At 37.3% G+C, this 25,504-nt stretch overlaps 1 protein-coding gene and 1 pseudogene across 1 annotated transcript in view; one reads left to right on the top strand and one right to left on the bottom strand.

The window, feature by feature from the left end:
- LOC113087728 (voltage-dependent L-type calcium channel subunit alpha-1F-like) overlaps positions 1-10,475 on the bottom strand; it is a 28,179-nt gene extending 17,704 nt beyond the window's left edge. The window contains 4 exon segments of the mRNA XM_026255643.1: positions 1,228-1,367; positions 6,450-6,555; positions 6,718-7,036; positions 10,118-10,475. Of these exon segments, the coding sequence (XP_026111428.1) occupies positions 1,228-1,367; positions 6,450-6,555; positions 6,718-7,036; positions 10,118-10,139 (587 nt within the window). The 5' untranslated portion in view covers positions 10,140-10,475.
- A 4,255-nt stretch (positions 10,476-14,730) lies between these two features.
- LOC113087727 (membrane-associated guanylate kinase, WW and PDZ domain-containing protein 1-like) overlaps positions 14,731-25,504 on the top strand; it is a 34,376-nt pseudogene continuing 23,602 nt past the window's right edge.

The following is a 25,504-nucleotide window of genomic DNA, read 5'->3' as shown; positions in this document are numbered from 1 at the left end:
TTTCAGCGGAGACCAGGACAACTAGATGAGCCCCAGAGATAGAACCCCAGTGAAGAACTTGTCCCCTAGACGGCCATTGGGACAATTTTTTTTCTCTATTCTGTCACCGATGGAGTTTTGGTTCCTTCCTTCTATGTTCCTTTCCTTGCCTCTGACTTGCTTAGTTGGGGACACTTCATTTCCCACGATATCGTTGACTTGATTGCACAAATAAATAAACATACAGCTTGACCAGCATTCCCCAGTTCCACAATAAATGACTCCTATGAACTGGTTCTTTTCAGTGGTTTGAAAACATACAGCCTGACTACCAAAATTCTATTCCCAAATGAATGTACTGAAGTGTTGTGGAAGCTGGCTGGGCAACAATATTTGTGGCACCCATCCCAGCTATCTTTGTGCTTCATGCATACACATGCGCACACAAATACTCTTAGGAAGGCATCAGTATTATAAGCAGCAGTAATATGATGTGTAATACCGTGTGTTTGGAAAAGATCCACCTGCCCATTAGCGGTTCTGTCTGTGAGCTTAATGAAATCTCTAATCAATCCCAAAAAAAGCTCTCAAAATTATGCTCAAAAGGCACTAAATGCCTGGCACAGTCATCTTCCGTTAGATAATTAACCATCACTCTGACCAACTGGCCATTAATGACCTCAGAACAGCTGTTTAGGCCCATTTTAGCAGGACGGACACAGCTCTTGGGATTGTCGCTCTTTAAATACACTCTGTGGTGTGCGCAGGAAGAAAATTTGTTTAAATAGCATACCATGAAAGACTTATTCTTTTTTAAGTGGATGAAAAATGTATTTACACACTTTACATATATACACATTTACTAAAGGGATGTAAAGCCTGGTGTGTGAAATTAAGGGTCAATTCTCTGTAGGTCAGATTAAGACACAGTGAGAGAGTAAGGATGACAGCCAGATCTGACCAGATAATCCAAGAGGGAGAGGTTTAGAAGAAGGGAGAAATTATGTGGTGGTGGGGGGGTAAAGAGAACAGCAGGACAAGAGGAGAATTGTGAATAAGAGGTGAATAAGAGAGCTGCTGCTGGCCATTACACAACCTGAATAAAAATCATCTATGAAAATTAATATGCAAGTGAATCATGGGAGGAAAGGCTGTGATGTCACTCCAGTTATTATGACTCAGTCTTAAATTACAAAGACAGTAAATAAACAAGTGGTGATGGACAGAGCAGTGAAGATTGTGCTGTACCCTACAATGACGATGACAAAGTCCAGTAAATTCCAGCCGTTGCGGATGTAGGAGCTCGGGTGCATGACGAGGCCGTACGCAAGGATCTTCAGAAACGTCTCGACAGTGAAGATGATCAAAAACACATATTCAACTTGTTCCTGGAGTGACAAAAAAAAAAAAAAAAGAAAAAAAAAAGGTCAAACACACACATGCACACATCAGACGGAAATTTTAAGTGGTGGCCAAAATTATTAGAACACTAGTGTTTGCACCATCTGAAAAAATGGTTTTACGTTAGTTATTGCTAGTATATCTTTTGCTGTATTGTGTCAGTAGGAGATATCCGTTTACATGTCCAAACATTCATTTTGCCATTAATTGTAATAATCCAGTGAGATTCAGACAACAACCAGTGCTCCACACAGAGTTCTGTTTAGTCTGTCTCAGTTTGTTCTGTTTCTTCTTGTAGTGAGAGAGACAAAAGAGGGCCGGTCCTGAGCTGAGCTGGACTTCAAAATGGGGAATCAAAAGATTACTAATCTGTCATCCTCTCCTTTCTCTCCCTCCCTTTCATTTGCCACTGCTGGCGTATGACAGCAGCCTGTCCAGTGTGGAGGCACACACATACTCCCTCCAAATAAACAAACATATAGAAACAGCAAATTAACCACAAAAAAACCCACACCATCTGTACAAGAGAGAGGACAATACCATATGGACAATAATAACCACACACTGCTCTCCTTGATTTAATGTAAAGTGGCATACAGCATAAACTTGCATTTGCTGGACCGTATGTCTCTGTCTAAAGTATGCAGAAGCTTCAAGCAAACCGACAGGAACAGAACGTCCATTAACTACTTCTGAGACTCTCAACTGCATATTCCCTTTCTTAGATGAGCAGACAGACCATGACAGCATTCAAAACCTTTCTTTGGCAGACAAATAAATGCAATTTGCATAAATAATAATAATAAATAATATATATTTAAATTATATATATATATATCTCTGCAGGCTAGGTAAATTAAAAAGTAAAAAGTCATTATTCATTTTTTTTTGCTTGCCACAACAATGAAATGTCTTTGAATTATCTTATTTTATCTTGGGGACTTTTTTCAGCACATATTGATATGTGCAATTAATCGCAATTAATTAGTCTGCAAATCATGTAATTATTTCAATTAAAACTTGCAGTGGATTAACAGCCCTAGTAATTAGACATACAAGCTTATAGAGTGCTGAATGCCTTTGAGTAATGAACCGAAGACAACAAGATGATGGACAGTAAAATATAACAAACAATATGGCAGAGGGAAAGACCAACCGGCTCTGTGAGAGAAGAGACTGACAGCAAACACACACTCATTAAATACATGCCCCCTCCTTTGCACCTGGAATCCAGGATGTGGCTTTAAGCACCAGAACAAAGAGAACAGAGAAAGAGAAAGAACAGAGAAAGAGAGACAGAGAGAGAGAGGGATGGGGTGATGGGGGAAGGGTGATGAGAGACAGGGGAGGAAGAGTAAGCTGCTTATCAGGACCAAGAGCATTTAGAGCAGCCAAACGAACAGGCAGTTTGTACAATCTCCCCTGACCACCACTCTCTCTGCTCTGTCTTTAAAACCCTCCCTCTCTCTTTCTCTTTTACATCATTTGGGTGTCATGTTATCCTACAAATATACAAAGAGGAAGGCAGTGCAGGTGAATGTGACTGAGCTTGCACTGTGAGCACATCTTTAAATACTTAACTCACATCAAGCATTATTCTGTTTTCCGATTTCAATGCAAACTTGTTTCAGCTGTGGGTGTTATTGGCCCAGTGGACTTTAACTGAAGAGACAGTTAACCTAAATATGAAAATGATGTCATCATTTACTCACCCTAATGAGTCATTTAAAAATTAGATGACTTTCTTTCTACTATGGAACATAAAATCAGAGCGCCTCAATGTCATTTAAAAAAAAAAAAAGTATTTTCTTTCATGTTCCACAGAAGGTCAAACAGGTTTGGAATAAAATGAAGATGAGTAAAGAAGACATAATTTTCATTTTTTGGGTGACCTATCCCTTTAAATTATCTTTGAACACACTTTCCCCCTTTAAACTCATTAATTTAAGTCGTCCACTAACAATTTCCAACAGTGAACATACTTGTATAACAGTACAATTTTTTTGTAATTTGTGATTTTTGAAGGATTGTCACTAAGATTACTTAGAAATGGATCCTAAAAATGTAGCTTTGCTATCACAGGACTAAATGAGTTATTTTAATAAGTTTAATTTAATAGGAATAAATTGTTATTTTCAATTTTGATAATTTCTCACAATATTGCATATAAGCATAAGAGAACATAATTTTTTTAAATTAAACCTAACTTTGAGCTTTGTGTATTGAAATGTAACAATGAAACAAAATAAAAACATGAAATGTAACAACTGCAATGAAAAGAAGGGCTAAATGCTATGAACTTCATATCACAGCATATGCTACTGAGCATTAGCATTAGTCTCAGTGTTACTGAAAAGCACTGTGACTGCAGGAATACCCATAAGCCCTTGTACTTGAATAAATTTGTCATTATTGTTGTTAGCAGAGGGACTAATACGTTTTTTATATATAATTGAAATATATTTTAGCTCTTTTTCTTTATCTATGTTTATTATAAAAATGTATAGTCATCATTAGGTTCCCTTTTGCTAATATTTAAGTTTTTTTTTTTTTCAAACAAAATGCTTTCAAAGTGGTTGACACAAAGGCTAACTGCATTTACTTAAAACTAAAGCCTATATGCTTACTTTATATATCAAATCTATTATTTTGCTTCCTTGAAACCTTGGAGTTTTTCTCTTGATATGTAAATCTAGTCTGAGTGAATATTACAACCCCACAAAAAAAGCTGACTCTGGAAGAAAACACTGTCATTCGTTCACACTCTGATCTTTCATTTGGGTTGCACATTATGTCCTGTTGTGGCTCTTTTGTCACTGCAGTGTCACTTTTCTTACATTTGAATGCAAATTCATCATCTATAAAAAGAAAGTGGTGCTCTGATGGGACAGGCATGAGGCAATGCCCGAGGGGGGTCGTGTTCAGGGTCCTGATCACATGCAACTCCATTGGTCTCCTCTCTCTTATTTCCTCTCTTTCTCTTCCTGTTTCTCTCACACAAGCCTTAGGGAAGATCCCCTCCACTATAGAACTTCACAACACGTCGCGCATTTCAGTACAAATGGGGCGCAGTCATACGCGCCTGTAAACTCGAGATGACAGCGGGACAAACTCTGAGTCTCACATCGCTGATTTGACAAAGTCCAGTGAAAGTGCTAATGTGCTGAGATGTGAAGAAAGGATTACTGGACTTAAACGAAAGGTGTTTCATTTGGTCAGACCCTTGCTGTGAAACAATAGCTAGGGGCGCTTCTCTTTCGTTTACGATTTCTCTCTCATCTCAGTGACCTTTGCATGCCGAAGTGAAGCTATAGTGCGCACAAGCTCATGCAGCCTCGCATTGTTGCATGCCTCACTGCATCCGTGGAGAAAAAAGGCACTTTGTTTCCTCGATGCCACTAACGTGCAAGCAAATTAAAACCTTGCAGTCTCAGATTCAGGTGCCAACATCACAGGAACACAGCGAGATTTAAACCAAAAATTACAATTTGAAGGGAAAGTTAAACAAAAAGTGAAAATTATGTCACCTTTTACTCATGTCAAAAATATCTCTGTTTTGCCCATACAATAAAAGTCGATGGAGACAAATGTTCAAATGTTTTCTTTTGTGTTTTACAGAAGATATAAAGTCATGCAGGTTTGGAAGAACATGAGTAGTACATGTGTGCTAACAATGACAGAATTCTTGATTTTTTTGGGGAACTGTGTCTTTAAGAATGGCTGCTGAGTGGATCAAATGTGATGCTGTCTGATGGGATACAATGAGAGGTTGTGAGATGAAGGTGATTACAGAGTAATACCACATCATCAAACAGCAAAAAATAAGGATTTTATCTCAAAATGACACCTGATTTACAAATTGTTATATTCAAAGTACAAAGGTTTTCATTTCTGACACTGGGACAGCAGTAGGACTCCAAATAGTGTGGCTAAAGTGAGTCACATGACAAAACGCTCTTGCTTGAGGACGATGCCCCTATATGTGTGTGTGTGTGTGTGTGTGTGTGTGTGTGTGTGTTTCTCTGTTAATTTGTTTGCATTTTCAGAGGGATAACAAAATGCACACTAAACCTTATCAACTGTAGTACGTATTACTTATCTGTCACAATATTGCTGTTTTATTATATCTTTATCACATTTTGATTAAACACATGCATTGGGGAGTAAAAAAACTAAAACAAACCTACCAATTTTAAAAAACTACTGACCCCGCAAAAAGTATGCATAATCACTAATAGTATACAATAGTTTCGTGAAAAAGTTCCATACATTCTTTTTTCATTTGAGTTCTCATGTCTTTTTTGTCTAAGCACCCAACACATGTCTCTCTTTGAAATGACTCCACTGTTATCTTTTCTGTTATAATACTTTTCAAATAACACCAGCATTCTGATAGCAGATGAAGGTGTCCATTCTGAACATGTTGTTGAAATATTATACAAAAATAAAGCCACTGTTTTTTCTGTTTAGACACACTGTAAAACTACAGTCAGAATAGACCTTGCTAAGAATTTAACAAAAACCTCTTCAAAGTTTTTTGAGAAAAAGAGCAGAGCACAAATCCAACACGTCTGAAACAGGAAACAACCACCCAGAGAGCTACCAAAAGAAACAGCAGAATGAGACCAGAAAAGACCAGCTAGGACAAACCACTAGAAAAGAAATGGATATTACGTAATACATAAACACACACGCTTCTGACTGCACCTGAGATCCATAACACACCTCCCAAATGGGTCAGCAGGAATTTGGTCAGCGCTCCGTTCCCGGGCACCATCCCAATATATCTGATTATGAAACAACACCTGGGAAGGGAAACACCTTTTCGATCTCTCTGGTGGTTATTACAACTTTTACCTTACAGTATACAATTTTACAAACCATATCTCATGGTGAAGTTGGGGGTGAAACTGAGCGTTTCCATAAGGTTAAATAAAATACACTAAAGGAGCTTTACTACTGAAGGAGCAATACTGAAGGAACGTACCACTAATGTTTGCAAAAAAACCTAAGCTGATCTGAAATTCACAACACACCAATTTCACAGTCTCAGAGAGAGCAATACTTACTAGGTCATGGTTGGTGGCATTCGAGTCGTCTTCGGGAAAAGGCTTGGAGACCCCCAGAGCAACACAGTTAGCAAAGATGGCCAGAAGAATAAAGATGTCAAATGGTCTGGAGTCATATGTTAAGGTAAATGTGATCTTATTACAGTGCCATTACATTCTACAGGCATTATTTAGCAAGTTCTACAACAGATAGACGTAAACCATTTGAAAGCGTGAAAGTAGTAGTTTAAGCTATGTTTTCTGTCATTGACTAAGTTGTAATGGATACTTCCACTCTACAAGGTGAAGAGCGGCCCTGCGGATAGGGTTGTTTAATTTAAGGCAGAAAAGAGCTCTGGGCGCGCGTTGGACTTGGTTGGAGCCCTGGACCTGCTTCTTCACATGCTGACTCTTCTTCTTCTGCGTTCCAGTGGAGCTGGTGGTGGAGTTGAGCGTTTCCGTACGGTTCATCTTCGGCTGTTCATTTTCCTCCCACTCGTCTTTTTCATCCTCGTTGCCTTCATTGCCCTCTCCACCTCCCTTCTCCTCCTCCTCCTCCTCTTCTGCTTCGCCACCACCCTCCTCTTCCTCTTTGGAGTACCCATTCCCTAAAGACAGAGGTTTAGTCACTTAATGAAGGGTCAAGGATGACACACCAAACAACCAGTCTCTGAACAAAAATGAACTAATGCACTGGCAATGAGTGGCAAGGGCGCATTAAATTGATCAAAAGTAACAGTAAAGACGTTTGCAAGGTTACAAAAGATTTGTTTCAATCAAATGCTGAACCTCTGAACTTTCTACTCATCGAAAAAACTCCACGAAAATCATGGTTTTCACCCAAATATTAAGCAGCACGGTTTTCAACATTGACAATGATAAGAAATCAGCATATTAGTATGATTTTTGAAGGATCATATGACAGTGAACCCTGGAGTAACCCTGAGGAACCCTATAACAGGAATAAATTACATTTTAAAGTGCATTAAAAATAGAAACAAAATTGTTTTTTTTTAATTGTATTATATTACTGTTTTAACTCTATTTTTGATCAAATATATGCAGCCTCAGCGAGCATCAGAGACTTCAAAAACACGAAAAATTCTTAGCAACCCCAAACCTTTAAACTTTAAAGTTCACTTTAAAGCACCAATAAGAACATACATAAAGCAAACGTGCTATTTTAGAACTGTCGGTAGAGTTCCCTATAAAAGTGAACCTCTAAAAAATGTCCTGTTGCCTGTCTTGTCCTGAGATGTGAAAAAGCATCAAACAGCCAATCGAATTGTGTGAACCTTTCATTGAGTGTCGACAGAAATGACTTTTTAATTTTTTTCTGCTCACTTGCATGCATTGCTTACATTTTCCTCCATTTTCCATAGCATTGTCTATCTTAACAGTTGCTACAAGTGTTCCTCATCATTTGGACACAGGAAAGGAGTGAGTGATAGAGAGCAAAGTAACTAAAAACTATGAAATTCCAATGACTCTGGTCATATTAAAGAGGGTGAGCAAGATAAAGAAGACAAAGCTTTCTAATCTGCCACAGTCTCTGATGAACGTGAGGCCTCTGCACTAGGTGAAGAGAACCACACAGTAACAGCTGTGACCTACTTCCCACTGTGAGAGGGGGTGCAGAGCGGGATTCTGGGCCAGCGGTTTCATATGTGAGTACCTGTGGATTCATGATGTTAGCCTCTAGCAAAGCTAGCTGACAGCTAACAGAGAGAGTCATGGGTAGGGGGAGGGGCAAGAGGACACTGTGCAGATAGCGAATTATAACTTCATTATATGCATAAGACCTCAGTGAGACCGAAGGGAATCCTATCAGCCAGAGATAACAGCAATCTGTACTTTCATTGAACATTTAAAATGGGCAGGCAGGAGAGAGAAATAAACTCCTGTGTGAGGTCTGTAAAGTGAACTGCTGTGCTGCGCTGATAAAACACCCACCAATTGGAAATTGAGGGTCCAATTTACCACATCATTAAAAGAAGGTATTATGAAAAATGAGTTTTGGTTTTAATTTTCTCTGTGTAACCCTTACTATGACGGCTAACATAAGCCAACAGGCTCTCTTCTACTTTAAAGACAGGTTTTTTGGGTTTTAAATCATGTTATTATATTTGCTGCATGTCCATTTCACCCAGGAGTAAATTTGAAATTTGAAGTAATGAAATGTACATAAACAAGTTGTTATCGATGTCTATTTCTGAACATAATGAATAAACAAAACTGACCTCAAACACATGAACCTGTCATTTAATTTACGTTCGTAATTTAATAACACAACAGTGAACTGCAACTCCTATGGTTGTGTGGCTGTGGATACTGAGACAATTTTATGATTCTTATGAAGATTAAACATTAATGAAGCTTTCTTTCTTTGTTTGGCAGTTTGTATGGCCTTAACCAAAAAAAATTTATAAATAAATAAATATGCATTATTGTTCACCAATTTAAGGGCATTGCAAATTGCTACATAGGTTAATACTTTTGCATATTATTTTATTTATCATAATGGAGTGACCAAAATGGTTAGAAACATGTGCAAAGAGACACATGTAGCAACTCTCATGTGCAGACTTGTTTCTAAAGCAGAAGGATTTGGTTCTTGAGCTAGTTAGGGATCAAAGATTAGAGGCCCATTTAATCAAACTTACTACCAGCAGAATATTCATTTGCCATCTCCAGAGGCCCTGCATTACACTCTACTATATGCATTAATCTGCAGTGTTGGGGTTACTTGGCTATGATGGAAGTCAAATAATATCTGCAATTTCAGGTTGCCTGCTATAAAGTCATCATAAAGCGCATGTGCAGGTTGTGCACTGAAAATAACCCTGTGGCGGTGAAACATCTGGTGCTGCAAACAAGAAAAATAAATTGGAAAAATAAATTCATAAATTGAGCTCAAGGCTCAAAACCTTCATCTTTTATTATAATTAACATGTATAACATTTTGTGTTCCTGTAATTAGTACAATGGTCAATTATTTTGACTGATGAGGTGCAGTTACTATTTCACATGGTTTAAATGATTATTTTAACAAAAAATAAATAAATAAATAAATTCAGTAAAAAATGCCTTTATATAAATGTGTGTGTGTGTGTGTGTGTGTGTGCGCGCGTGTGCGTGTGTGGTGTGTGTGTGTATGTGTAAATGTATTTTTAAATAGAAGTGAAATAATAAAAAATTTATAATATTTATCAACACAATATCTACAATTATACAATTTTACAGCAAATTGCTATCAAAATACAGTTTTTAAGTAACCTATCCACAAGTTAACATAGAGGTATTCCCAAAATTCCCGCATAAACCATCATTTCAGTGTTGCATTTTAGTTTTAAAAAAGTGATTTTCTTATTATTTTTGCTGAGTTATTTTCATTGGGTGTTTTATATTATATTCTGTTATTTAGTTAGCGTTTAGTACATTGTTTTTACGTCATGTCAGGCGTTTTATTTTTTTGTTTAAAACACTCAATTCTTCATACACCAAAGCCTTAAATGTTAAGTTAAACTGAAACTGAAATAAAATTACTGCTTCATTTAGACACGGACACAAGTTTACGCAACGATTTGTAAAAAAGTTGACATTTGACAACTTAAACGGCGGGTACACAACGTATGTGAATATATAAAAACTAAATTGCCTTATGCATTAACTGATAAAATAAAACTTACTTTTTCGGTTCTCCTCATACATGTCGGATTGTCACTTTGACCTCATTGGAGCAGAATGCATGATCCTGACGACAGATTCTTCACTCACATTTTTGAGGCATAGTTCCAAAATGAGCTTTTTCAATGAATGCGTTAAGTTTTCCAGTTGTGCAGTCCCGGAGCTGTATCCAAAGATGCTGCCAGTCACCTCCTAAAGGCGTTTCATTGTGAATCAAATTAGTTGTTTTCGGTTCTAAAAATGAACTTTGAGGGCGACAAAAAGAAAAAAATACTAGACGTTGATAATTAAAGCGCACCCTCTGTTCTCTATCTGTCTCCGCAGTTAAGCCATCAATTCAGGATTAAAGAAAAAAATGACTCGTTTAAAGGGACAGGCAGCCTAGAAACTTATTAAAGGGAAGGATATTGGGCAAACGATTTTATGGAGCGTCGACGGAAAATGTGGGCGAGTCTTTGCTCATTTTCTAACGCAACGGGTCAGTCTACACACATACACAGACGAGCGCGTGAGCGCACTCGCGCTGTGTCTCCGCGTCTCCGAGCGCTCTTGTGCGCTTTTGCATGTAGGATGTGTGCGCACGGTAGATCACAATTCAGTTCTACTAATTCTATCTTTTTTAATATAAAGGTTCACAGAGAACTATAGCCTAAATCATAAAACAAAATGTATTTGGGAAAAAAGGTGCCATTTCCACATTGGACATTTTTTATACAATATGGCCTATGCCATAGAATTCGTGGGGGGGGGGGGGGGGGGGGGGGGGCACTAAATGCATTTACTAAACATAAACTGGAATTGTAAAATACCTAGAACCTTCTGTATGTCTTTGAGGCTGAACAGTGGTCAGCCAAGCAAGCCTAGGGAAGAGGATACCTACACTTGAACATTAAAATCAGCTAGAATTCCTTCTGACATTCCCATGACATATCTAAGTCTAAGTCTCTGTAATCCCCGCACACATGTACCACTTCAAAACATATTTGATTCAATGCAAATCAGGCACCTTATTTCCCGAAACATATATTTGCATGTTAAAATGAACTGAAAATGCTTAGGTAACTCTTACCTTCAGACATAATTAATAATTTTGCATCACTTCCTATAGAAGCACAGTTGTGTCACCTAAGTCTCCTTTTTAATGGTGAATCCCTATTAATGTAACATACAAACAACCATAATGCAGTTTACAATTACAATGTTTTTTTTAAATGTTCCATCTTATGATGGTCTCTCAGACAGTGCTATCAGTTATTCACCATTCAGCAGACGTTTGTCACCCAGAGGGATGTAGAGTACACTAATTGCAGAGTCAGTCTCCCTGGAGTAACAGCGGGTTAAGTGCACTGCTCAAGGGCAATGCCCCCGTTTGAAGACACTATGATGTCCTTTTTGCTTCACTACTATTGATGTCCAAGTGCAAATTATCTTATTCCTCAAGTCTTATGCCTAGTCAAGGTCACGCTTTCAAAAATGTAAAATATAATAAACTCAAAAACAAAATACATCTGAATAGTGAAAGCAAAACAAACAGAGGGCTCTCTCTGTGTCTAATTATGGGTGAGAAAATGCTTTATTAATTTATTCAACATTTTTGGCACGACCATACTAAATGTTTACTTTCTTTACTGAAATAAACAGAGGGATAAACCAGTCTACTATAGACTGCTACAAATGCTTGTTAAAATGGACACATAAAAATGGACAGTTATTGCCCTCTAGTGGTTACACTCTCAGCTCTCAGCAAAATGACATCATAAAATATGTTAATGAAACAAAGTGCATGTGGCATTTGAAAGATTACCTCATAATCTGATAATATGTCAAATGCCATTTTACGTAAATAATTTTCTTAAACTGTTTAAACTCCAAGACTCTCATCAGTATTCAGCTTTCTTAACTAATATGGTTTCAGCTTTCAAAAAACATTCCCTTAAATCACCTTGTTTTAATAATGTTTACATCTTTTCTGATTTTTATTCTCATGTGATATCATATAACATATGATAACACTGAAGAAAATGATAGGTCTTTATTTTCCTCATCACTCTCATTTAAAACCCTCCTTCACATGCTCTCGCCTATTTATCTGCTATCGTGTTCTGAAGAGAAGAATTACTTTGATTTATCTCTCTGTCTTCACACAGCATCCCTCTTTCTTGCTTTCTCTTTTTTATATCTCCCTCGATTTCTCTTTCTGTCTTGAGTGAGTGCCATGGTGTGCTCTGTTAGATTAGAGCTCAGTGGAGATGAATATGTGTAACATGGTATAAAAGCAGGGTTTTGCATTTTAATGTCAGTGATTTGACCTGCAAATTTTAACGTTAGATTCACTACTTACTTTTACATTTTTATTTATTTTTACATTTTTTCATCTAGGGTCATGAACATGCTGTGGTACAGTATGTGCATACAAAATGATGATGTTTTCATTGCTAAATGCATGTTATATTACAACTTTTTCAATGTATATTTTGTTATGTCATATTTTGTTTCTTAACAACAACTCTAAGAGTATTTATACATGTATATTTATGCTTTTGGCAGACACTTGTATCCAGAGAAACTGACACTGCATTGAAGCTGTGCATTTTTATCAGCTCATGCTCAGTCAGCTTGTAATTTGAGCCTATATGAATTTGATACTGCAAACAATGTTTGATCTTCAGAAAAAATGCAAACAACTTCTTTTTAAAATGTACTTTTTTTCAGGAATAAAAAATATTTACAAAACTGTAAATAATATTCACACTAAAAAAAATCATATGTTCTCATGATTACTTTGCGTTGTGTGAGAAGCTTTTGTTTTTTGTGTGTGGTAAATTTAGTAAGGGTAAAGACCCCAATAAGGGTCAGTTTGACTCTGAGCATCTAGATATTGAACCTAATAAAACTGCTAACAGAAAGTATATTTGAATAATAAACTATGGAGTTAATTGTGTGTATAAATCTGAGTAATGTGTTCTGTGTTCTGTGTTTGTGTGTGTGTGTGTGTGTTTGTTTGTTCCCGTGTACAGTCCTGTACTAAAGGGTGCACTGGGATTGCGGTAAGCAGGCACTTCTGTACTAAAACTGAGCCATAGTCAGCACTTTCTTAGGTGCTTCATTGACTTTAACCCCCAGCCAAACACATACACAAGTGTGACACTGCAACAGGCATTCCATCATCCCCTCTGTAATGAAGAGAATGTCTTGTTAATTGCCCCTTGTTGTTTATAATACAAAAGGGCTGTATAAAACACTCAGTTGTTTCTTTCCAAGCAGCTCGATGCAATTTTCTATTAACTCTCGTTAATATCTTATAATGCATTTTATGAGGCAGTTGAACGTCTTGGAAAATGATCTAGCCAAAGATGATGTCTTGCTTGGGGTGGGTGGTGCTTGCGGGTTGCATGCGCTACTGGCACTGTATCCAAGATACCCACACAGTTTCCTTGGTAACCGGAGAGAGCACATGGATAAAGTGTGCGCATTAGTTAATGATGCTTACGACACTTCTTCCCATTTTCATCCAAAACATTGGTGTAATTTTTGAGATTACAGTAGTGTGTATGCTGGGGTTTAAAAGACAAGCGTCACACATATGTACTGTAACGTCACGGACCTTGCGATTGTCTTTAGTAAGAGTTTGCGCCGACGTCATAGCGAACCGTAAACAGTGAACGTATTCCGCTGATGTCAGCTGAAACGGACGCATTAGATCAGCAAGACGCTGCTGCAGCACGCAGACCACCGAGAGTGTCACCCACCTACAGGCTTATCGACGTAATGAGAGATAAATAAAAACAATAGCTACAGTCTTTCATTGGGTGTTACAGTTACAAATACAGCACTTTTAGAAATGCAGTTACACATTTTCATTTTCCGGCAGTAAAATTCCGTTTACATAGTTTCAAGGCTTTTTGCACTATAATATTTTTTAAATCAGATATTCTTAACTGTTAAAATTAAGTAAATATGCCAAATAATTGATAAACTGAATAGAAGCCTACATTTAAAATTACTTTTTAATTAGTTATCTTTAGTGATAGTTTAGGCTATTTCTATTTAATTGTGATATTTAACTTTTAGGGCATTCCCAGAATTCCATGTGGGAACCACAGAATCTTATATATATATATATATATATATATATATATATATATATATATATATATATATATATATATATATATATATATATATATATATATATATTATGTGTCTTATGATATTTCGTTCATGTTTATAGTATGCATTTACGCTGCTATGCTTCAAACTAGAAATAAATGAATAAACAAACAAACAAAAATAAATAAAAACTAAAATTGCAGTGCATAAACCCTTTTGCCTTTAACTGGCCAAAGGTTAAAAAAATAAAATATGACATGTTACATACATAATATAACTCAAGTAAAAGTTTTATAACCCTGTGACCAAGAATAAAAATGCACAATTAGTGTTTGCTATTTAACACTTCGTCCATTAATTTTCTTTGCACTTGTTGAAACTAAACGAACATTCAGATATTTTCACCAAAATAAATACATTTTAATACTCGCCTTGTGTCTTTGATCAGAACGTTCGCATGCGTAATGAGAGGCACGCAGTCTTATTCATTATCAATTCAAATACATCTTGATTGAAGTATTTGGGTGAGGAGTCACGGCGCGTTCATGTATTCCCAGTCTCGCTCAGCGCTGTCCAATCACCTCCATCCATAGGCGGTCCGATCCGGCCCTGTTTCACACAGCGTTCCCTCCCCGTCCCTGCCTCCTCCTCCTCTCCTCCCCTCCGCTTGGCTGCCTTATCATCGCTTCCTTATTGCCAAACTGCAAAGACAGGGCTGTACTGAATGCAGCGTAATTTTGACCCATGTTCCATTAGCTGAGCGGCCCTGAGGGCACGAGCTTCCGCGCGGGGCTGTAATGCTACACTGTCCTCCCTCTCCGGCCAGTTCATCCTCAGCAGCGCAGAGCTATGGACCTCAAACCGTAGTGCTCTTCCAACACAGCGTATCTGCAGTCACCTGCGACTCCAATAGGCAATCAATATTGATAGAGTATTTTTAAGGATTACAGCCATAAGGCAATACGTCGCGGGGGGAAGGCTGGAATTATGAAGGTATGTCACAGACCGCCGCATTATCGCTTGGCTGACCATCCGATACTACTGCCATATGCTTTTGTCCATTCATTTCTGTAGGTGTACCGCGCGAATTCTATTATGTCCTTGCGTGGCGACTGGTGCCAAGGGAGCCACTTTGCCTTTGCAGCATTTAACGCCGTGCGCGCTCCCCTTGTCAGCTGCTTTGTTTGTTTCAAATATCTCCATCACATCTTCAACCTCGATTCGTTTCAAGTCGGCATGTGCTACTCGTTCCTGTCTTTAATAAAATATGTTCGCGTGAAAGCGCCTCTCAGACAACAATAGCAGTACATTAGCGCGAATGCGTTAGTGAACTGTTGGTCCACGTAGTAAAAAGAACGGCCTCACGCACTCTTGTTTGGAGACAACGTAACCCTGTCAGGTTTAAATGAATATGGGTGTTTTTCTCTAAGTGTGTGAGAGACACAGAAAGTGTTGAGTGTGTAAAGCGAGAGCGAGCAGGTGCTGAGAAAATGTGTCAGACCAGTTGCGACTCGCCGTGCTGTGGGTTTGCAGTGATGTGAGATGAGATGTGGGATTCATAGTCCACTCTGCTGGTAAATAATGACCATTGCAGTTATTGGCTACAGCATGCAGCCCCTCTCGGCACCATCATAACCCTCCACAGCGTTTATGGCCACACTCATAGGCATATCAGTGTGTTTTATTAGGGTTGTGAGATCTCAAGGCATTTTATGAGAAGGAATGGAAGTTACTTGTGTTTGTCCGCTGAGCATCTGTGAGGGAATTTGGCAGGGCATGTGTCATTCAGTAAACAATCCAATGTTAAACAGAATTAGGAGGAGATTTATTGTAAAGTATGTTTGCACACACTCACGCATAATGGTCTAGAAGCTTCCGATACAAAAAAAAAAAAAAAAATGAGTCAAATAACTTATGTAGACAATGTATTATTAGCTAGCAAATAATACATTGAGATACAATTATGCAAGGGAATGTGAATAAGGAAGGAACAGAATGTAAATATTTACAAAAAATGTACATCAATGTCTTGGATAATGATTAACGTAAAACTAAAAAAACCCTTTGTTACTTGAAATAAAATAAACATTAACTGAAATAAAATAAAAAATAGTAATACTTTCTTATTGAGTATGTACACAATATTTGATGTACTAAAATAACTCAAAATAAAAACAAAAATTATATAGAAATACGTTAAAAAAAAACTAATAAATGACAAACACACAAAACAAAAATGACAATGAAAATAACGAAAATATAAAAAAAACTACTGTGTAACTATAATAGTAACTATATGATAGTAAATGTTGCATAAATAACATTGGTCCATAGATCAGTAGACTGCAGTCATCACATGCTTACTCAAATGTTTACACTGATAAAAGTATTAGTACATATATTCACATTATCACACACATTAAGCACATTTTCATCATTTTGAATATGATAAAGTATGTTACAATGACAATCACTGACCATTTTGCCATGCTACTGCTGCAGAACTGCCTCCCTCTGTCACTCTTCTGTATCTCACTCTATCTTTCCCCCAGGCTACACCGTTTCATACCTCTCCTCTCCTGTCCTCTGCTATCCCCGTTACATTTACTTGTTACTATCATAAAGCTGCTAGCATGAAGGTTATGGACTTAAATCCACAGCCAATAGTGTCATTATGCAAATGAGCCTGTGCAGGTGTGCATTCTGGGATTTTATATGTATGAGCATGTGTTCATTTCTAGAATACATATTTGACTTGCATGTAACGTCAATTTGGAGTGAAAAGACACTTTCAGTGGTTTAAAAGTGACGAGTAGCTGGAATTGTTCCATTTGATCTTGGGATTTGTAGTCCTAAACTAATGTGACTTGAATCATGTTGGAATTACGTCTAGTGTGACCTCTTTTAACTGAAGAGGTTGGTTCTGGGTTCCAGATTGTTTGTTTTTATTGAGGAGAAACCTTGACTGCTGATGTGGAGAAATGACAAACCCCATGGCTCTTCATCGTCCATGATGCTTTAATGATTCAGCACATAACATCAGACTGATGTACCTGGGGCTCTTTACACAGGAGCAAGATACCGCAGAGAGATTTTAAACATGTCTCTGAGTGATTCGATATTAGTTGGGTCTGATTTGTGGAAGTTAGAGTTTTATTTGGCTGTACTTCTTCCATCTAAAAGAACTTGTGTAGACATTTTCATGCTAGGTCAAGCTGGTCTTTCTAAAGGAATCCTGCTACAACTGATTTGCTGGTTTTAGCTTAAGATGGCCAGACCAGATGTAAAGTGCTGCAAACCCATCTGAAACCAGGCAACAGACCAACCTGGAAGACTAAATAAGATGAGCAAACCAAGTGAGGCTTATTCCAGAGCAGAAGTGGGTGATGATGTGTAGTCTTGTGTTTCTCTAATTTGGGAGCTCACGTTAATGTTCATTTCTACAGTACAATGAGATCAAGACATACCATAATGATTTGCTTCAGAGAGGGAACATGGGGGAGAAATCAAATTTCATTCTTTTCTGATCTTAAGCCTTGTTCCACAGCATGAACAGTAATTGACATTAAGAGTTGCTGCATTAGATGTCGACAAAATCTCAAACAGCAGTGGATCTGAGCACCATCCACAAAACTTTGATTTACATCTCTCTTCTTGGCCCAGTGACATCTGGACCTTTAGTTTTCAATTAAACCTGTTCTCGATTTGAGCATGTTCATCAACTCACCTGAAGACCCAGCAGGAATGATCTTCTCTCTGCACTTCATCTTTAGAGGCACAGACTTCCTCCGAGTTAATGAGAAGATCCAATGTGTTTCAGGCAGGGTGAGACTGAGAGCCCTAACCTTAGGTTTGAAGTCAGATTTTGAAAACTGTAAGTGAGAAGTTTTCTACATTCCACTTTTGCTCTTGTGTATTAATCCAGCATTTACTTAAAACTTGCCATTATGCACTAGACATACTGTTGTTCATTTACACTACTAGACAAAAGTTTGGAATAATTAAAAATAATTGTTTTCTAAAGAAGTTCCTTATGCTCACCAAGGCTGCATTTATTTTTAACAAATTAGTAAAACTTCTCTATTCAAATGTATTTTATTCCTGTAATGGAAAATCAGAATTTTCAGCAGCCAGGCTTCATTGTCACTTGATCACTCAGAAAGCTTTCTAATATGATGATTTATTTCTTATTGTTAAAAATGTTGAAAAATGCTTATGCTGCAATACTTTTGTTTCTGACACATCTTTTGATCTAATAAATGCAGCCTCTCTGAATGTAAAAGACTTTTTATTGGCAGTTAAGTTGCTTTGGATAAAAATATCTGCTAAATTAATAAATATAAGATAGTCATGTTGCATAATTGCTATATCAAATATTTCCTGATACCGTTCATGCAAATGTAGCTGGCTGGGACTTTGAAATGCATCCGTTGCATTAGAAGCATTATTTCTATGCAAGTCTGTCTTAAATGCTCTTGACTGTTATGAAAAATACAAACAGTTCTTTTGTTTGGGGTTATGAGTTTTTATTCATAAGTAGGATGGGGTGGCAGTTTTGGGCACCTTTCCAAAGTACTTAATCAATTATTCTCAACATCTCAGCAGCCCATGAAGACCCAGCATGCATATGTAATGCGGAGGATGCAAGCGGGATTTAATCAGAGAGGGAAAGGGCTTTAGATCTTGATAAAATACACAGATGTCACACAACTTGAAGAAACTTGCCTCGTATGGCAGTGTATGTCTGTGCCACATAAAACATCATCCCAGATGGATGCCAGAAACATAGCGAACAAAGTGGTAGACAAGATCCAGATGCATATTTAAAGCTAAGTTATATATTAATCCTTTATCCTAAGTGCTGAGTCTTATTTTACCTGCTTGAGAGGTTTTCTGACAAACTGTGCACTCTCTCATATCACATTCACACAGTACTGTGTGTGTGTGTGCTCAAGTGAGGTGCGAACACACTGCGGCAGGTTGGATGGACTTTGATACCGGGCATTTGAAGTGCTCACGCCACTGTTTGCTTTAAGTTTTTAAGGTGACTCGCTCTGCTATTTCTCCACAGCTCCAGGCAGAGTCTGGAAAACCTGGAGTTATAACTTTCTTTCTCTTTGTGAGGTAATGGAAAAGACCTGCAGCACCGGAATGCACGGTCTCCTCTCCTCCCCTCCTCGAGTTTACTGCAATGGTGTTGCTGTAACTATGTAACTCTGTTAGTATTGTCCATTTAAAGACTCAGTACCCCCACCCTCGCTGATGCATATCAGATGATGCATTAACTAATGTGTGATCTTTGCACTGTAGGCTTGTAATCAGAAACTCTGAAGTGTGTTATATAATTTTTAGATGATTTGTGTTTTATTTTTGCTTGTATTTTTGTGTCTTTAGCTTCTGATTCATGGCTATAGAGACTATATGAGTCGCTATATGGCTAAGCAACAGGGAGACACATGCGGAGAAAGAGAGAGAGGGCCTTCTGCAGCCAACCCTGATGCGTATTTGGCAGATCCTCTGAGATACTGATTCGTTATATATTTTTTCTACTTTACCATCTTTAGTGGAAAGCTTCAGACGATGTTGCTGGTAAAAATGTGTAAATTTGCAGTAGTAGAATCATTGACACCTGAAATAGATCGATGCATTTTTAATGAGCCCGTGTAAATTGTGTTTGTGGATGGAATCACCCCCCACTGCGTTTTGACCATCTGTTTGCTTGTTTTGTTTCAATTTGGAGACTCGTTTCATGTGTTTAGCTTGTGGAATACCACTGGGACTCGCATAAATGTGTTTGTGAAGGCCCCTGCCTCTCATTTTGTGCCTGTTAGAAGAGTTATGGGACATATATTCTCATTCTGTATGTATCTGAATTTGTGCTGTGTTTTATCCTTTTTGTTTTGGTTAAAGTGGAATATGTCTTCAAATCTACATGCAAAAAGACATATTCAGTTGTGTCTTTTTTAATTAGTTAATGTACAGTACACTACCGTTCAAATGTTTGGGATTGGTTTGATTTTTAAAAGAAGTCTCTTGCTCATCAAGTCTGCATTTATTTGATCAAAAATACAGTAAAAACTAAAATATTGTAAAATATTATTATATATACCCCTGTAATATATATATATATTTTAAAATGTAACTTTTTATTACTGTGATAACAAAGCTGAATTTTCAGGAGCCATAACTTTCGTCTTCAGCGTCACATGATCCTTTAGTAATCCACGGAAACTTTTTTTCTGCATTCTTGAATGAATTGAAAGTTCAAAAGAACAGTAGGGATGCACGATAATTATCAGCCGATATTTAATGCGCATCTTGTCAGTAATGCCAAATCTTAATCCTATTTTGTGCAGCTTGTCAGTGAACAACAGCTCTAATGCTGCTCCATGTTAAAAACACACGGCATTAATGACAAGATGCACATTAAATATCAGTCATGAAGATGAAACTTATATTTTAATATAGACCGTCACGGAATTTGTCAAAGTTAGCATAAATTAATCAAATCAAATCTCCATATATGGACCAGTATCTGTAAATGTTTAGCCGCAAAAGTTGGTTGAAATATGAATCCTGCATGACAAGACTAATTGATACATTTACTGTCAGTATTGTAGTTTAAATGCATATTTTAATATGATTTTCTGTAACTCTATAACCAATAAACCAATATCATGACATTCATTATATGACACACATTATATGAAAATTATCTGACATTATTCATGTGCAATTAACCTATTTTGAAAACCAAAATAGATTGGTTACCCTGAATATTTTTTAAACAATATTTTTGTGTGAAGACTCTGATCTGTAGGCAACCCTATAGAAAAAAAAGCCTAGTTTAAGGTGGTCTTCTGACCTGTCCAAACTTGTCTTCAGTTAGTTTAGCTGAGTGGTCAGTGAAAAGTGCTTCAAATCAAAACCTGACCATGCTGGGAAATCAGCTAAGCCCAACAAACCATCTAAGGCTTGTTTAATGTTTATTTTTTATTTATTTATTTTTTTAGCAGAGAAATCTCCTTTTAATTTTTGCAGACACAAATTGAACATGTTTTCATCTTTCTTTTTCTTTCAGCGCGGTCAACATGTCTAAGGCCACTGTAAAGAAGCTGCACTGGCGCTCAAAAGTGCAGGAGAGCTTCGTCCCACTGGGCGGAGCCTCAGGAGAGCTTGGTGTGGCCATCGGAGGTGGTGCAGATTATGGAGAGTTCCCATTTGTCACAGCAGCACCTGGGGGTGGAGCCACTGTTGGTGACATCATCCTAGAAATCGGCGGTACACCTGTCCTGGGATTGACCTTGGGAGATGTGAGAGGGGTCCTAAACTCATGTCCACATCCAATTCGGATCAAAACCGTATCACCAGGTACTCTGTTTATCAGTTAGAATAAATTGACTGGTGTATGATTAGGCACTGTAAGTTATAAGTTATAAGAGAATAACAGCCTTGTGCACTGATCCAGCTCCTACTTTGCATGAGATAAGATAAGGTCCATGGAATTCAAGAGAAGAATTCCTGAATATTCTTTTGAAAAAGATTATCATTTCCTCACTATAATGTCATTTTAAACCTCAATGACTATCTTTTATGGAAAAGAAAAAAATTATGAAGAATATTCTGACCTTTTTTCTTTAATATAATAAAACTGAAAGGGGACTAAGGCTGTCAAACTACAAATTGAGAGAGAAAGATTCCAAAAAAATACTATAAAATTGGTCATTAAATTTGTGCGCTATATTCTTTATGAGTGCGTGAGTCCAGTTCATAAACAAATTCTAAACTGATTCAAAGGAAAGGTCTGAAAAAAAAAAATCATCAATCGAACATTGGTATTTCTCTCATGATCAAGGAGAGATAGAACCTGTGTCAAGGTATAAGTCCATATTGACTTTAATCTTAAAGCTTTTTTATTGGTCCAGAAAACTTGGAATGTAGTACAAAAGTGGTATGGACTACTTTTATGCTATTTTTAATGGTGAATTTTGTTATTTTGGACAACAATTGTGCTCTCAGTCTCTTTTTTTTCTTTTCATTATACTGGAAAGTGAGGTCAGGATATTCTTTAGAAGTTCACTTTTTGTTATCCACGGAAGAAAGAAAACTAAGTCTGAGCGTGAGTAAATGTTGACAGAATGTTCTTTTTAGGTGAACTATGCTATCTCATTGGAGGTCCTCTGACCCACTGTGATCTCTCTGAAGATATCAGTAATTTTCTGGTTCATGGGTCACCTCCGCCTGGGGTTAAACCTGTGACCCTTATGGTTCTAGCCCAGGCCTTTCCTGCCAAAGCTGCTACACACCATATCATGTTATTTTGGGAGGTTTTGTCTGCATTTTGTGGCACTTCTTAAATTAAATACTTGGGTTGTGTGAGAGCTTTATATCTGCTGACAACATATAGCCCTGAGTAGGTCACAGTGTTGACATGTCACCCGCTAGTGTCATTCTGCCAGAGGATTGTATTATCCTAATCTAACCTGCCTGAATACGTCACTTCAAGATGCTCCATGGGGATTTGATTTCCTATATTCATATCTATCTTCTACACAAGGAAGTGTTAAGATCTCTAAGTTGCTCTTGACACCATAAATTAATGCTTAATTAAGGTATTTCAGTCTCTCAGATTTGTCAGCACAATGTTGCGAACAACTGTAACAAAAATGTCAAATAATGCTTTCTTATGTGAGGAAAAAAGCTTAAAGCATCTAAAAGCTTTTGTATGAATTAAATAACACAACAAAACTATCACTGATGGTTTTTAAGGATTGAATGGTTAAGCATAGCAACTTAGCTGCTTGGTTTAGTATCTAGAATTTTTGGAAGTAGCATAGGCCTAGTTATTTATGGAGATAACAAAAGTAGAAACTGGCTGAAATAGAATACTACTTTAAAAATGTTTTTGTAAAATACATCTGCTAAATTAATGATACACTAGCTTTCAAAGGTTTAGGGTCAGTAAGAATTTAAGAATTAAGTTACAGAGGATTTCTAATAAATGTTCTTTTGAGTATTTATATTAATCTAAATCTTTTTTTTATTTTATTAATAATAAGACATATTAGACATTATTCTAAGGGATCATGTCACACTGAAGACCAGAGTAATGGCTGCTTACTCATCTTTGCCATCAAATAAAAAGTTACATTTTAACATTTTAATATACATTAAAACAGGTATTGTAATAACTCACAATATTACTGTTTTTGATCAAATAATTGAAGCCTGCATATAGTACAGTATAGAGAACTTCAAAAGCATTAAAATGTTTTAATGACCCCAAGTTTTGAATATTTTTGCACATTTACACCATGTTTGTACACACATTTACAAATTACAACCAGGTGCAAGGCAACAATTTCCAACTAAGTGATTATTTATTTATTTATTTTGACTCTGTCCACCACCACTTAGAAGTGGTAATGCTGTGTGATGTTACATATCTCAGCCAATCAGAAAAGTTGATGAATAAGAAGCATAAAACGCATACCACATAATGTAGCTTTATAATATCTGTTTTGTTCCTTCAGTTGGCGTCATTTTTATCGTTCCTCATTGAACTTCAGGGGTCTATCCAATGTTTCGGAACCTGATTACCTCATTGGCTCTTGGTCCAGTGAGTTTCTGATGACATAAAAATTACTGACAAAATGAAGTATTGCTTGTTGCTGTTGTGATTAGTTCAGACAGAAACTCATATTATTCTAACTCTCTTGAATTAAACAGTATTGTTCTTAATACAGTAACATCATGTATAAGATCCTGATAAGCAATACAGTACCTACGCCAGGTCTCCACCTTCCCACAGTTCAGTGTCAGACATTAAGTGGATGTGATATCCTGCACTCTATTTACTTAACCTCTCCAGAACTCTGCCCTGGTCGGCCCGATTGATCGCTGTCAGCTTGGGGTGGGTGGAGCCCCGTTTTGGCGCGTAACGGGGCGGGCAATCCCCATCCACAATGTATAAAGATCATCAATATCCAGCGTGAAAGGAAGCTGGCTGTCATCTAAGGTCATAACGCACTTTAAAAAATGAATAGATCAGTGGGAAATGACTCATGCTACCTTTCCCACGAGTCCTTGAGGAGTCCATGTGTTGAGATTGTGTGCGGAAAGGACCACCGGATTATATTAAGTGCAAAAATCAATACAGAGAAGCCGAGTGGGGAGGATAGGTCCTCGTTAGGTGCTCCGCAGTGCTTGTTTGTGACAACAGCGCACTGACCTTAGAGACTCCTGCCGTTGCAGTGCAGTCTCTGCATGTGTGTGAGGTCTGAGGTGCTACTGTGGTAACCCGGGGTGTGTGGTATTAGGATTGAAATCAGGGCGAGAGACTGTTTTACCCATATCATTTTTTAAGGTGCATTTTAGCTTGTTTATTTTCAGAACAACGTCTTTGACCGTTTCACTTTGCCAGTGCACCTTTTTTCTTATATTTCCATGGTGACAGCAGTGTTCCGTTTGTGAGTTTGGCAACAGTGGTTTCAAATCTCTCCGGCTCATTCTTGCTCATGTGTTCTGTTTGTAATCTGTAGGCTCGACTCTCTGTAAGGATCTGAGACTTTACCTGAGCAAGTGTTTTACACCTGGATCCATGGACAGCCAACTCCAACAGGTCATACGAGAGAACCTCTACCTGCGCGCCGTGCCCTGTGAGTGACACACACCTGTAATTCAGTAATACACGGGTCTTTAACACAAGATGTCAAACTAACTTTGGAGAAAAAAAGATGAAAATGTGAGTTAAATGTCCAGTTGTTAAAGGTATTATGCTTATTTGCTGACTGTCAAGACAAAAGTACTCACTTCATCTGGTAAACTCTAATCTCAGTTTACACAATTTTGGGAATAAAGGCAAAAACATTTTTTTAATCATGATCAAAGTCATGCTTACACGTGCTTTCGAGGATAATATAATCACTGGATTTGTCCATGTTTGTCATTAAAGGTGCACAATGGATTTATTCAGGCTTCACGGAAAATCCGATTTTCTTTTTCTTTTAATAAATGTTTTTATACTGTCTGTTTAAACTGTAACTAACAGTTACTGACTTGCGTACTGTAGGTTCACCATGCATGATACTTTAGAGGTACAGTAGATGCTGTGTCATATTAAGTTTAGCACTACAGACAACTGCATAAAATACATTATTTTAATCTGATTTCAACTGCTTAAATAAGTGGTTTTGATTAGGTTTATACAAATACTATTTGAGTTTTTTGTGTTTCGTCGTCTAGTTCAAGAAATAAAAGAGTGAAATTAATGGACGAGA

The sequence above is a fragment of the Carassius auratus genome, unplaced genomic scaffold, assembly GCF_003368295.1.
Source record: "Carassius auratus strain Wakin unplaced genomic scaffold, ASM336829v1 scaf_tig00045151, whole genome shotgun sequence".
Lineage (NCBI taxonomy): Eukaryota > Metazoa > Chordata > Actinopteri > Cypriniformes > Cyprinidae > Carassius > Carassius auratus.
Note: the sequence above shows the minus strand (reverse complement) of the source record. Positions and strands in the feature narration are given on the sequence as shown.